At 37.4% G+C, this 15266-nt stretch overlaps 1 protein-coding gene across 1 annotated transcript; it reads right to left on the bottom strand.

Moving 5' to 3' along the window:
- Positions 1-14117: 14117 nt before the first annotated feature.
- LOC140138343 (uncharacterized) lies at positions 14118-14834 on the bottom strand. Its single transcript, XM_072160249.1, has one exon. The coding sequence runs from the start codon at positions 14832-14834 to the stop codon at positions 14118-14120; it is 717 nt and encodes a 238-aa protein (XP_072016350.1).
- Positions 14835-15266: the final 432 nt, after the last annotated feature.

The raw sequence follows: 15266 nt of genomic DNA, 5'->3' as shown, positions 1-15266 counted from the left end.
GAGCTCCCTAGTGTGTTTATTCCCTTAAAGATTCATACTCCCCCTGTGGAAGATATTTCCAAAATCTTCCACAGGGATAGTTTAGATTTTAACTGGAATAGCCCAATTAAGGATTATGGGTCATACACAATTAGCAATCGTTTGCATGCATGTATGATGACAACAGTATCGTCTGCGAGTTATTAAAGCTGTCATGTAATTTAAGCATAGTTATGACAATTCTGTCTGCTTCAATTATGAAATGGGCTATTCCATTTAAAATCCACCCCCCCCCCCCCCTGTGGAAGATTTTGGAAATATGTGCCTGGACACCTCGAATAAGCCGTAAAGTCCCCCTCTGGTCATTTTTACTTTTTTGCATATTTGCAAAGAGCATGTTTCAGGGATTAAAATGACACCTCAATGAACTTCATATGACAATCAGAAGCGAAGTTATGGCTTATTATAGGTTGTCATGAATCAAAACGCTTGAAACCGAGAAAAAAACGCGTTCAAAGTTAGGGAAGCATAATGACCATTCATCAGCTGGGCCTCAGAAAATGTAGATTATTTCATATTTCCACTTATTTCTTTAAAATAAAACTTTGTATGTGTTTAGAAGAAAGCTTAAACATTTAAAATCTGCAAAAATCTCAACTTCGCCAAAATACGAGATTTGCATATATTTTCACCTGTCTCTCGAAATGAAGTTTGCCGAGTTTACGGCTCATTCGCCGCGTCCAGCCACATATCTTCCACAGGGGGAGTATGAATTTCAAATGGAATGAACATATTAGGCAGCTCCATTTGAATTTTATTCACCCTCTGAGAAAGATTCAACCTGAATCTTCCACAGAGGGAGGGTGAATTTCAAATTGAGGTGTTCATGTGTTCATTCCATTTGAAAACATACTCCCCCTGTGGAAGATATTTCCAAAATCTTCCACAGGGGTAGTGTGGATTTTAAATGGAATAGCCCAATCCTTGATGTTAGTGCAATAGATGACGTATCCTTAGTGGCTGTGTTATGTTACATGTGTAATTAAATTAGTGCTCAAAATATGACTTGGACCTGTAGGCCCACTTGAAATACATCATATCCTGTAGGCTCTCTTGTTTTTTTCTCTCATTCCAAGCCATGTCAGCAAAAAACCCTTTTAACTGGATTCTTTTAATCTACGAGGACACCAAATTTCATTCCAGAAAACTAGGAAGATTTTAGATCAAAAAATGGGCTGTTCTAGTTGAAATCCACAATCCACCTGTTGGAAAATTTTTGAAATATCTTTTACAGGGGGAGTATGAATTTCAAAGGGAATGAACACATTTAGCAGTTCCACTTGAAACCCATCCACTTCAGTAGAAGATGCAGGTTGAATCTTTCTCAAAGGGTGTATGATGAAATTCAAATGTGTTCATTACATTTGAAATCCATACTCCCCTGTGGAAGATATTTCCAAAATCTTCCACAGGGGGAGTGTGGATTTTAAATGGACTATCTCAATCCAGGTTCTTTCGTATTGATCTAGTAAAAAAAAAAGCGCAGTGATTTATAGTGCGCTACGCACAGGCACAACGCCTAGACGTTGATCCACAAGCCTCAGCACACTATACAGTAGTTGATGTGTGTAAAGCACAGACTTTCTATCGTCTTCTAGAATCTGAGGCCGGTCGAGTGCAGATCCGTCGGAACACGCTTTTCAATACGGAATAAATGCTAACCTCATTGTGACATCATCCAAGCAGCGAAGTTCATTTCCCATTGAAAAAGCGTTATCCGACGGATTGACTATTCTGTAGATACGGTACTGTATTCAACCTAATTAGTGGTCCTCCCACCAATTGGCAGTTAGCACCCCCCCTGTGGACTTACTTCAGATCTCACACCACCAAATCAGAGTCCCATAGAGATATGTGCTAAATTTGCCTTAAGAAAACATCATTTTTTCTTCACAGGAGCGACTCAGTTTTAAGCGACAGCTATGATGGTTGAAATCAGCCCTTGCCTGATCCCTCTGGCTGGGAAAAAATATAGGTTGACCATCATTATTTTTTACGACTGGCCCTCAAAGTCTACGATGTCCGGGAATTGCCTATTTTACAGGCAAAACCATGCCAGTGTTTCTGTAAAGAAAAGGCTGCTTAAAATCATTAAAAGTTATTCGATCTCTCCCATCTGTGGTACATTTGCAGGAATTAATATTACTAATCATGACCAATCCAAATTTGGCTAAAATTATGAAATTTCTGCTCATTTTAATGCTTAAATTGAGAATGCATGGGTTTTTCTGAGAAGTGAAATTAAGGGCGCACAACCATATAATTCTATTTGGTGGTGTGAATTAAACACTCGTAGGGCATATAACATGCTGGTTGAATATAGTTATTCATATGGCAAAACACAGCTACATGAGTTGCAACTTTCTTGAACTTATCTGATGATACAATTTGATGTAATGTGAAGGTGATATATTTGCATACTCTAAAGAATGTACACAAGCCATGGAAATCGTGTAACGCGGATTGATTACAAGCTTAAACAGTTACCTTTTCAGAGTCTGTATGGAGCAGCGATGTAGCTTGCGATGCCATCACGGAATCTTCATTCAGTGTAAGTGTTTACATTCCTCCGTGATAGCAGATCGTCATAGGTGGCGGGCTGGTCATATCCGGCATCCCTGTTGAGTGTGTTTTAATCTGTAAGGCTGATCTTACGGTTCCGAAAGTTATCCTCTTTGCCGACAACTTGCCCATGTCCAAACTGATGTGACCGGAGGAGTGTAATGCTGAATGAAGATGCCATGATGGCGTCGCAAGCTACGTACGTCACTGTTCAATACAGACTCTGAAAAGGGAACTTTGTGAATATAATTTAATATCATTCTACATGCTGCAGATTGATTATGTTGGAAAGGAAGTACTTGATAGGGTCAAGGGTCAAGCTTCTGTGAAGCTCTTTCTCCTTGTTGCGTTATATGTGTCATCTGTCAATGCGTACAGTAACAAACCAGCCTCGTACATGCATATTGAATGTCAAGTCCAGGGTTTTAATCTGCCATAGATGCGTAAACAGTGGTCATCATAAAATATTTCACATAATATTTTAGATATACAAATGTACTATATTATAAGTTCATGAGTAATCACTAGGATCCACAACATGCTCATCTATCAGGGGGATAGTTCTTAAACCCCAATACATTTGTACATTCATTGAATGACTTTGAAGATTTGGGTACAAAAAACTCATACTCTGCAACTTGAGGTCAAATTTTGCACTATGCTTATGTCATTGAGGTTATTGGACTTTGCCATTGGGTTGAGGCTCTTGTGGTCCATAGTGAATGATCAGAGAAGATAGCTTATGCATCCCACAATGCATTTCTTCCATTTCAATTTTCTGTACCGATTTACTCTCTAACGCAACATTGGTCGATAATGACAAAAAGTACCTCGATCCTTTCAACACATATATTCAAGTGCAAGCAAAAAAATATGGCTTCTTTAGAATAAAAACATTACGGGAGATATTCATCATTTTCTACCCAAAGATTTATCGTCTGAATTTCAAATCGTGCATAGCACATTCACGTGTATCGATCCCGGGTATTGATTTTGATGTCTCTGCTGTATAATGTAATTTTTAACCAGGCGATGTCGGTGTGCAACAGTACATCAAGAATGATTGGTATTCTGTTCATGGAATAAAATTATCTCGAAGTGTACAGGGGACTGTTTTACAAAGAATTGCAATCAAAATATGATGTACAGAGATTTTTCCCATGTTAATAAAAACCTCTAGATTGATAGTAATTCTCTGTGAAAAAGAACATATTAATTTGATTCTCCACATTTTCGGTAGTGATACAGGTGTGTATTTCGCAGGGTTGCACAATATCGAATTGTGTGCGTAAAGTTGATTGCGCAAAGAGTACACGCATGCGTACAATATGGTTTGTCGGCACGCTTGTAGCACAATTGCGAATAAGCATTGCCGTCACTATAGGTACCGAAGTTGCATTGAAATGGAACCCAAGACCTTGAGTATTCAATATCATCACAGTAACCACTTGCCACAGGAGTTTCTTGATTTGATAGACTCAAATTCATATGATGATTGATCTGGGGGACCTGGTTCTTTTATTTTATGCAATAAACGATAGTTTCGTCTCAGATAAACAAGGCTTGTGCATCAGCAAGTGCGAACATGTCTGGTAAATACAGTAAGCATTACATAATTGGTTCAGTTTCCCCAACCCGTACTTGTTTAACTTGAGCACTTCTGAAGTGGGCAGAGAGGTTGGTGTGTTACAAATCAGCGTTGAGTATGAATTTCAAATGGAATGAGCACATTAGGAAGCTCTATTTGAATTTCATACACCCCCTGAGAAAGATTCAACCTGAATCTTCCTCTGAGGGAGAGTGAGTTTCAAATGGAGCGGCTAATGTGTTAGTTCCATTTGAAATTCACACTCCCTCTGTGAAAGATATTTCCAAAATCTTCCACATGTGGATTTCAACTGGAATAGCCCATTGAAACAGCTAGTGGTGCATTTAAATCTGTAATATATGGACATAATTTATGTGCCCTTTTAGCTTTTTATAATGCCACTTGTTAGACAGCTAATACTCTGTATGTGGACTTATGTGGGGAGGGAGGACAATACATTGAACACCTTTCTTGATCATTTCTGACGATATGTGACTACTTGGTCAGGACTCACGACGAACATGTATTTTTTCCAAAAATCAAATTATTGAAAATCAGGCAAATGGTACTTGTATCCTAGGACTGCCTGGGTATTTATTCTTAAGTTGGACAAATAAGTCCATAACGAAATGCATAAAAATCATGTATTTCAAATGAAATAAATTTTAGAAATTTAAACAAAAACAAAATTATGAAATGTCTACTTGTTTAATAGAACTCCGGGAAATTAGCTTAGTGCAATATACTGTGTGTAAATTGCCAAATTTTCACAGGGCAGGTATTGCACTTACCCACTTCTGGCACTGTAAAGTCAATATATACACTATGGCATATGTTAAGTTGGGTCCACTATATATCATGCATAAATCATATAAATTGATTAAAGCCACAATAAACAAGTGAAATTCTATTTTTGTTCCAAAATAATGTAAAATGAAAGAATAACCTTTGAGCTCTAAGAGAGACTTGCGCTCTACAAATTTTCCAATTAGGTGTGAGCTGGGACATGTGAACAGTTAGTTATGCCCACAAAATCAGGTTTGAAAACAAATACTTCAGTAAGATTGTATATTATGGCTTTAATTATGCTGTGCTTATGATTATTAACCCTATGAGAAGTACTTGCCTATTGGTCATAAAGAAGTTTTCTTTATCAATTGGACCAATCAGCAACATTGTTAGAATAATTTCACCACCCAAAAAAATTGGGGTGACTTATTTGCAAAGCTCCATTCTGATTGGTGATTGAAATGAAGATATCATGTAAATGACCAATCAGAGGCAATGTTAGCTCGGCAGGTAGTGCTCAGGGGGTTAAATTATTGGCGAATTCTAATCATGAAAATAAATTGTTACTAAGGGGACACGATTTCATGAAATTATCATGTGGCATCAGTTTAAATGTTGTTATTGACAGTAATAGCAGACCACTAACAATGAAACCAACCGATTTAGCTTGCATTACAATAGAACGTTAATACACCGTAAAAGTCTGAGACGAATTCGTCTCGGGTAAAAGTGGACATTTTCACGCTTCCATTGATTTTTGTGCTTTTTCGCATTCCAAGCTGATGTCGCAAAAATTACAATGCGCGAATATATTCCTTTCGTGTATAGTTAAATGTATGGAAGCTTAGATTCGGGCAATTAAGAACAAGTCCAATGGTTCAGAATTGGCAAAGCGTGATATATTATTTGCGTGAACATTTCCACTTTTGCAGTTTTTAAGTGATGGTGCAAAATGTGGACTATGCATTGGGTACGGCTTATGTAGGGATACACATGTAATAGCTTATGTAGGGATACACATGTAATAGATGTATTGAGTAATTTGGGACCAATTTTATCAACAGCTTGCATCGTGCATCGGGGGGCACTCCCAATCGGAAGTGGCAGGGATGTGCTTAAGGCATGTTAAAAGTATGGGGCTTTCAGGTAAAATGTACATTTACAAAAATGTGGGGTTATTCAGTGTACAACCTGAATAAAAATGGGATCATTCAGTGTAAAACTTTTAAAAAAAGGAAGCCATTGGGATAACAAACCGTAAAAAGGGTGTCATTGGGTACAATTATTGCTAAATGGGGTCATTGAGTGCACCTAAATTAATTCCTCAGCAGAGCCTTTGCACTTGTCTAAGGGATGAAATCAAAACTCGACCGGTGGTTCCTTCTGGTTGCGATTGTTTAGAACAATAGCAACCGGATGGAACCGCCGGTCGAGTTTTGATTCCATCTCTAACTGATGAATATCTTACACCCAGAGTACACAAAAAAATGCAACAAAAGATCCAGAAATTTTGTAGATTATCTTATGCAAGGTGGTAAACTATAAGATTTTCCATGAATGTCAAAAATGATATTACCAATCTTTTAGACGGTCTACTCTGTGTGGACTATGTAATTAGGGTATAACAATTAACTGTAAAATTCACCTACTGGCAGGTAAACATGGGCTCCTTTGCCTTGGAGTAAATTTCATGTACAAATAGAGAGCTCGCTCCTCTAAAAATTACAAGAATTATGGGTCTGTGCCCTTTTTGTTGGTGGGATTTTTACAGGAGGGCACTTTTAGTTTGTGCCTAAATTCCAGTGATCTCAAAGGAGCCCACATGCACCATTAGGGGGATCTTAATACCTAATTAATCCTTTGGCATGAGTAGGTCTACCTTCTTCTTTTGATCTGGACATATGTGATGCGATTGAACAAAATCAGTCAGAACTCGGAAATATTAAATTTTCTTATGGGGTAGTAAAAAGCATTTACAAAGTTACATTGTGCAGAAAACCCCATAGAAAGTGTACAACTAGTTCCAAAGATATGAGCAATTGAAGAGTTTCCAAAACAACAGGAAACAAAAGGAAATATTTCCTTTGTTTGGCAATATCTCAAAATCAATACTTGCGAGTTCCGACTGATTTTGCTTGATCATATCACATATGTAGAACTGATCCAATTTGAGGTATTTGTCCTGTGCTGCTAGAATGGTTGACTGCAGATCCGTCGGATAATGCTTTTTCAATGGGAAATGAACTTTGCTGCTTGGATGATGTCACAATGAGGTTAGCATTTATTCCGTATTGAAAAACGTGTTCCGACGGATCTGCTCTCGACCAGTCTCCTACACAAGCCTCAACACACAGGGTCTAGAGCAAGTTACCCTGTGTATAGCATAGACGTGATCATGGACAAATACCCCTAATTAATATGCTGGTTTTCTTGTTAGTGGTGTATGGGCAATAATGTTTATTATATTTTTAGGGAGAGTTAAAAAAAAGTCAAACAATAATAAAAAATAATATTGAGTAGAGTAATGCCAAACCAAGATAATCTTGGTTCATAGTGATTCTAGGGGAGTTACCTTATAAATTTAACCTCTAGAAATACTGTGCCAAATTTTTAATATATGTGTATACATATTTAAGAAAAATATTTGTCTTCTTTAAAAAAAAATAACAAAGCGAAAAAACAGAATAACATGGACGTGTGAATTTGTTATAAAAATTGTCACCCTGTTTTTTATCAATGTATAGTGTTTTGCTATTTAAATGAACCATTTTAGAAATGATGCTTCATTTTTGTTTTGTTTTTTTCTTTTTCTGACTGTTTGTATTGAGTTTGAGTCATCAATGATTTAACCCATGGTAAAATGGTGGCTGTTTTTGTTTTTCTACATTGTATGTATTTTACACATGTATTGGAAAATTAAAAAAAAAAAGCTTTGTATATCAGCTGATTGGAAAATGATTATCTAATATTGATTAGATATCGGATATTGATTATCTAATATGGATTAGATTATAAGAGAGATCAATGTTGAAGGGCCATAGACATGATGCATGGTACTAAAATGGAAATCCGTATATTTTATTTTGATTTACCATTGTTTCTTATGATGTAAAAAAAATGGTTCCGTTAAAAAAAATTAAACATAAAAATAATTGAAATTTATCTGTTGTTCTTTTGTTAATTAATAGTATTGGTGTGAATGTGTTTGTCCCAGAAATAGAAGAATCTTCTGATAAAAATTGCTCACAATCATACACATTTTGTACCTTTCTAACTGAAAAGAAACCTCTCTTCCTACAGTTTGTACTCTGAAGTACAAAGTACCGACGCGGACGCACACAATGTGCCGACTTTGAAGGCACGCATACTTGCAGCAGAGACGCAGCACTGTGCACTGTTAACGCGCTGTATATGCGCGCATTGTCACTTTGTACTTCAGAGTGGACAAACTGTAAGATGTGACACAATCTAGTCCATGGAGGACAAAGGCAGCAAATTTGGAATTGAGATAAGGCAAAAATATGGAGTAAAAAAACAATAAAATACGTAAGAAAATTGACATCACAAAACTTCATAATTCTGGAACCAAGTATCATAGACCTTGGTGTTTTCAGTATACGATAGACTCCACGAATGGCTTCAATTAGGCCTCATTTCGGCTTTTTCAAACTAAAATTGTACCAATAAATAGTGCCAAAATGGTCCACCAAGTGGCTTAAATTGGGCCTTCTTTTTTCACAAGTTTCTCACCTCTGAGGGGCCACATCCCCCTGGGCATCCCCCTCAGATACTCCCCCTCCCCCACTTTTAAAATAGGATCAATGCCCCTGCCAGATTCGCCGGACATTGGCCAGATTCGCCGGACATAGAGAAACGAACAGAAATTGCACCCCAAATCACAACACCCAAATCACAACACCCAAATCTTCTGCTAGATTAATTATTTTGCCACTGGATAAAATATTTTTGTATATGGGGATGTACGTTGACCCAGTCCGTCAAAGTGTGACAGGCATAAACATTTTGCCTTTGGAACCAAGGAATATCCAGAGTGATATTCTGAGGTCCAAAGCAAAATGTTAAGATCGTTCACATATTACCGATGCAAAGTTATTAACCTCATTCATAACTCACTTTCATCTCTTCACTTTACAAAATAACACAAAATTTTCCTCAGAAGTTGGTAAAAATAAACAATTTTTACATTTTGCCTCTCCACAAATCGAACAGGCTAAAACAGACGGCCAGCGCGCACACAGTTTATTGTTAGGCGCACACGGAGATTACTAATATTTATGCTGATGGCGCGGAGGTCCACTGTTGAATATTAGTAACCACATTGGCATTTTGGCAAATAAATAAAAATGTTTGAATCGCATGTATTGCGTTTACTCATGTCATGAGGTTATGTATGAACGATTTAAATCTTTTATATTCACATTCATGCATGCCAACTATATGCAAGCCTACAATTACAGAACACAGTGCTACAATTTAAATATAACAATGAACTACCTATCTATTACTAGGGATGCCCACTGTCAATACATTTGATGCTAGAACGGTTTCATACTTAAGTGTATGTGTGCACTCACCCATGTATTCTCTATGCAAATACAGCTCCATGCACTAAGTCCAAGCCCTGATAAATGGTAACAGTAGTTGTTATGGTCCAATTTATAGGCTTAAAATGGGGTGTTTCAAGAAATTCCTTATTCCACCAGAAAACATTAACCAAACTCTTTCCTGATTGGTCAGTAAATAGAGAGGACCTTCGACTTTATCAAGGGATCAACTTTTTTTAAAGAAAAAATTAAGGGATGGGGTATGAACGTTTGGACAGTATTTATTGTGGGACATTAGAGCACATCAGACATATCAAATTGCATTCTGAATATGAAGAATGTCCTGATGATATCAAATAATTTTGATTTTTTGAAATTCGCAATGTATACACATTTTATGGCAAATCATTAAAAATTGATATTTTTGATATATAACAGTCCCGGAAGTAAATTTTATAAATCTAATGATATATTCTTAAAGTTTATGTAGGTGGGATGAAAAGCCGACGATCAATTGAAAATTTTGACCTTTTTATTGAAGATATGGATTTTCCCAAAACACCAAAAAAATTAGGTCTTTTGGGGAAAAATCCATATCTTCAATATGAAAGGTCAAAATTTTCAATTGATCGTCGGCTTTTCCTCCCAGCTACATACACTTTAAGAATATATCATTAGATTTATAAAATTTACTACCGACTGTTATATATCAAAATGTGAAAAATATCAAATTTTAATAATGTCATGATAAAATTTGTATCATATCGTGAATTTCAAAATATGAAAATTATTTGATATCAGAAAGACATTCTTCGTATTCAGAATGCAAAATGTCTGATGTGCTCTCATGTCCCACAAAAAATACTGTTGAAACGCTCATTCCAGATCCCTTTAAAGGGGTGGTGCAATAATTATGTGTACCCCCAGGGTGGGGGGGCAAAGATTTTTGGCAGGCCAAAGGGGGGGCAAGCATTTTTGGCAGGTCGAAAGGGGGTCAAGCAATTTTGGCAGGTCGAAGGGGGGGCAAGCGATTTTTGGCACAGATATCATGGCATCATTTCTATATTACGCCCTAAATAGTGTAGGAAATATGCAAAATTTCCTGCTCACTACGCTCGCATTATATGATAAGACAATTTAAGGTTATAGATTAGGGTTTCCCAAAATCTTAGTGTGCAAAGGGGGGCAAAGATTTTTTGGCCCGTCGAAAGGGGGGGCAAAGGTGTTTTGGCACGTCGAAAAGGGGGGGCAAAGATTTTTGGCACGTCGAAAGGGGGGGGGCAAGCAATTTTTGGCAGACCACTTTGAGAATTCACCACCCTGGGGGTACACATAATTATTGCACAGCCCCTTAAAGCCATATTATAACATTTGCAGAGGAGAACGCCCTCAAAAAAATGTTTAATTCAGGTTTTTACACGATTGTAATGTACTTTAGTAAACAAAGATTCTCTGCAAAAATCAAGACTTTAGGTGCTGTAGTTTTGTCAAAATCCGAGAGTTTGAATAAACTGCTGGAACCGTCGTTTTATTATCACGATAGAAATAGTAGTCGAACACGTATGCGATGTCAACACAGTACTACGTACACGGCGTGCGGGTCACACACACACACGCCCGAGGATCGTACTATATGTGACCATCCAGCACAACTGAGCCCTGAAGTCGCCAATCATCATTTTTGAGATATTCAACCAAAATATTCTGCTTGAAATTAGCTTTAAAATGATGTATATCATGTCTATAGTACTTGACATTTAAGTAGTGAAAAATCAATAAAACAGTCAATAAATCCTTTGTTTCCTATTGTTTATTGTTAAGTTCAATGGAGCATATCTCGATAGTGGCACTGGCGACATCCGGGCTCAGTTGTGGTGGATGGTCACATATTACAAACGCCGGAGTAACATGCATAGGCGCTAGTAGTAAATTCCATTTTCTTTGCTTTACCTCACTTGTTCGGCTCAAAATTAAAAGGGGACATATCTGACAGTAAATGCTAACAATTTATTGAAAATGAATACTAATCTATTTTTAAAGAAATGTTATAATATGGCTTTAATGAGATGAGAACTACAACAGGTTGAAGTGACACCATTCTGTGCATCAGGTGTTGAAACGCAATTATCTCCGAATTTGGATTGATTCAGACAAGCAAACTTACATACTCATAAAATTTAACTATTTTTGAAGACAAAATGTGCAGGATGTTAAGAAATTAAAGAATGTTTAAGCCTACCAAAACCCAACTCAAATTATGCACTTCTGACTACCATGTTCATTTCATATGCTACCCATCATGGCTTCCATGCACACACAGTTCAATGTAGTAAAAGATAACCTTTGAATTGGAGCAAATTTATCAAAATTGGTAGTGATTAATGTTACCAAACTTATGTCATGATGAAATATAATCATTTTTGAAGATAAAATGTGCTGACCTTAAAAGATTGAACAATGTTTAAGACTGCCGCTATTCATTTGAAATAATGCACTTATTGTTCATCTCCTCTATGGAGATATTTTCCATGGCAGCCATCTATGATCATGCTTGATGTTCCACCAAACAAACCATGGGTTTTGAGGTCTTACATTTTTTGTTGTATGTCAATAAAATCGCTTAAATTTTCAGGATGATCTTATTTCATGTTGTTATAAGCAAATATAATATTCCAGATAACGCTAGTTAATAAATACATTAAGAAAAAGTACCTTAAAATTGCACTTTCTGTTAGTATTCCTTTTTGGGCTTAAACTTTTTAACATGTTCTAGCAGCCCTATATAAAACTGTGACACTCGAAAGGCTAATATCTCTGGAATGAAACGTCCGAGATTATTTAAACGCCAAAATGTTTCTTTCATCAATTCCCAGCCAATAAGTTAGGTCTGAATCAATTTAAAAGTACTTCAAGTTTAGTGGACATGCCTACTATTACAATTAAATATCATTTAAATCTAACATCCAGCCTTTAGTTGGGTCCCCGTCGGCTACAATGCACCCAAAATGTGAAATGATTCGGCCTTGGCAGAAATTTTAAACTGCATTCCATCACCCGTTTTACACCTTCCGCGAAAACACAGGTAGACAAAAGAATGATTAAAGTTTACAAAACAATACAGTTCCCTTCGGCAAAACACGCAGCTTCTACATGGTCTTTTCACTGTTGAAGTGACATAATAATCGAATTAACTACACGGAGTACACACGGTATCTATGCATTGAACCATATCATTCTGATCACTCGCACCTGTACGATAAGTATCTTTGAAAAAAGCGGTATTGTATTCAATCTATGATTGCAGACATACACAGGTGATGAGTGCATTAACCTGCTTGTAGTGCTTGCTATGTCACCATGCCATGCATGCCATACATAGGCCGACATGACATCCAGTCAGATTTCAGATCTGGCGTATTAAATATGACCGAACGTCCCGAAGGTCCATCATGCCCATGGCCAATTATAATTTTCCCCACTTGTTGTCACTTTCAGCCTGTCAATTACCAGAATATCTTGATTATCAGGCTTCAGGAAACCACCGAAAATACAGGGAAAAACTAATAAAAATGATCAATAATCATCACTTCTCTGAAAAAATGCTAACAATCATAAACTTATAGGCCTATATTTATAATTTTTTTTGGGGGGGGTCCAACAAATTATCTATAGAAACATTGGAAATATTTCCAATTCCAGCGTGCAAATTGATCAACCATGGCGGTCTCATACACCATATCAAACGCTACAAATGGATGTACTTGCGAACAAAAGGACTATGTATGAATAGATGCGACGGGATTATCTCTATTGTATATATTATTCTATTAACCCTCCTCATCCTTGCATCTTCTCTAGGTGTTAGGCGGCTTTTATTTGCACAATTGGGCACTCAAAACACCAGGTTGGTGCTAGCGGGGACCCGAAAATGGCCAACCAAATCCTGACCATGACTTGGCTCGTTGGATTCGTCTATTCCTAGTAGTGAATATTTCTGCTGTAAATATAATCACAGAATTAAAACCAGAGAACCAGGACTCGACCGCCATCTTGATACAGGCATGGAGCAAAAATTGGGGGTATTCGGTTTCCCTCGGAATTCGCTCGAGGCATTCGTTGTCATGCAAAGCGATATGATGGGCGCATTTGAGAGACGACTTGAAGCGACCTGCACGCGAAAGTACCAAGACGCTTCAGATGAGACGCAGAATTGTTTTCGTTCGTCTCCGCGCACCGTCGGCAAGGACCCAATACCCCCAATTTTCTCCCCATAGCTGACGGCGCGATTGTACGTGGCGGTATAGGGAGTCCCGGTTCTCCTTCTCTAATTCTGTGGCTGTAATTCATGGTTTAAGTCTGAATTGATACAGCTCCTCATACCATGGCATCACAGTGTCAATAACATCAACCAAATCCTGTGACAAAGATTCACGGGAAGGAAGTTTGGATGCTGGTCTGAAGGAGGTGCTAGTGAAGGCATTGTAGTACCATCCTTGGTCCTCATCCATCAGATTACCATAGGCGTATTCTTTGCAAATTATCCAACTCTTAGAGAACTCCTGACTGGCATCCCATTATACTACACTATCCTGATATGGCATACCAAAATGCTCCAGAAACTGCTTAAGTATTGAAGTAGTATTGTTCTGCAGGTCATCAGCATCAATGATGATTGGGGCGTCATTACTCTGCTCTTTCAAGTAATTAAACAGCTCTAGCATCTCTACATATCCATATTGGGCTGGTACATGATGTCGCGGCATATCTCTGAAATCCACTTGTTCCATTCTGTCTTTGCTGTACCTCAACATGGATCGCATCATTTCTTTCCAAGATGGCAATACACGATATGGATTACGAATCAGAAATGCATGCCTACAACCTTTTGGAATTTGATCCAAGTTATTTAGAATCATGCAAGCCAATTCCTTGCAGAAGATTGTTTGGACACCATCAGCCACAGGTGCCTCAATGTGTTTCTTGACTGATTCCATTGTACTGGTGTAAGAATCAAACCTGGTTTCATCAATTGAAGGCAAGTTGGAAAAATCAAATTTCATCGACTCATAACGAGATATGGCATCTTTGTAATATTTGTTCTTAGAATCGATTACACGTTCAGGTCCAAGTTGCACGGCAGTGCTGTATGGTTCATAGAATATCTGGGTATAAGGAACAAAACTGAGGCATTTAAAGAAGATGGTGCCGAGACTACGTGAATTGGTCCACACAAAGACCCGCTCTGGCTTCCTGAAGTTAGTGTTCAGCGTTTTGTTGTTATTTTGCATCATTATTGCTCCATTTGATCAAGATTGAAAAAAATACAGTTTTAGAATCAAATTGTTCAGTTGCAGATGTACCAAAATGAGTGTCTATTATTTAGCCATAATAAAGCATGTTATTTTAAGAAATCCAGATGAAGTGTAAAATATATTTCTTCAAGTTACAAGTTGGCCATGTAGAGCAGCTTCTATACTCACTCACAGGATGTTGTTACATACATGTAAGGTTACAGTGTAGGCTGTCCCATTGAGACTGCACAAACACATTTCTATGTTCATTATTTATACTGTATTTACTCAAAAGCGAAACATCCAATGATGTCATTTGACAATTCCACCATCTTGGAGAGAGTTTACTGTAAATCATAATCAAGTCGCTTGAATTTAGAGTCACATGCTACATCTCGTCATCACTGTACCTGAGAATTGTTTGTATGTACT

This window comes from Amphiura filiformis, chromosome 17 (assembly GCF_039555335.1).
Source record: "Amphiura filiformis chromosome 17, Afil_fr2py, whole genome shotgun sequence".
NCBI lineage: Eukaryota > Metazoa > Echinodermata > Ophiuroidea > Amphilepidida > Amphiuridae > Amphiura > Amphiura filiformis.
The sequence above is the reverse complement of the archived record's forward strand: the minus strand, read 5'-3'. Positions and strand labels throughout refer to the sequence as shown.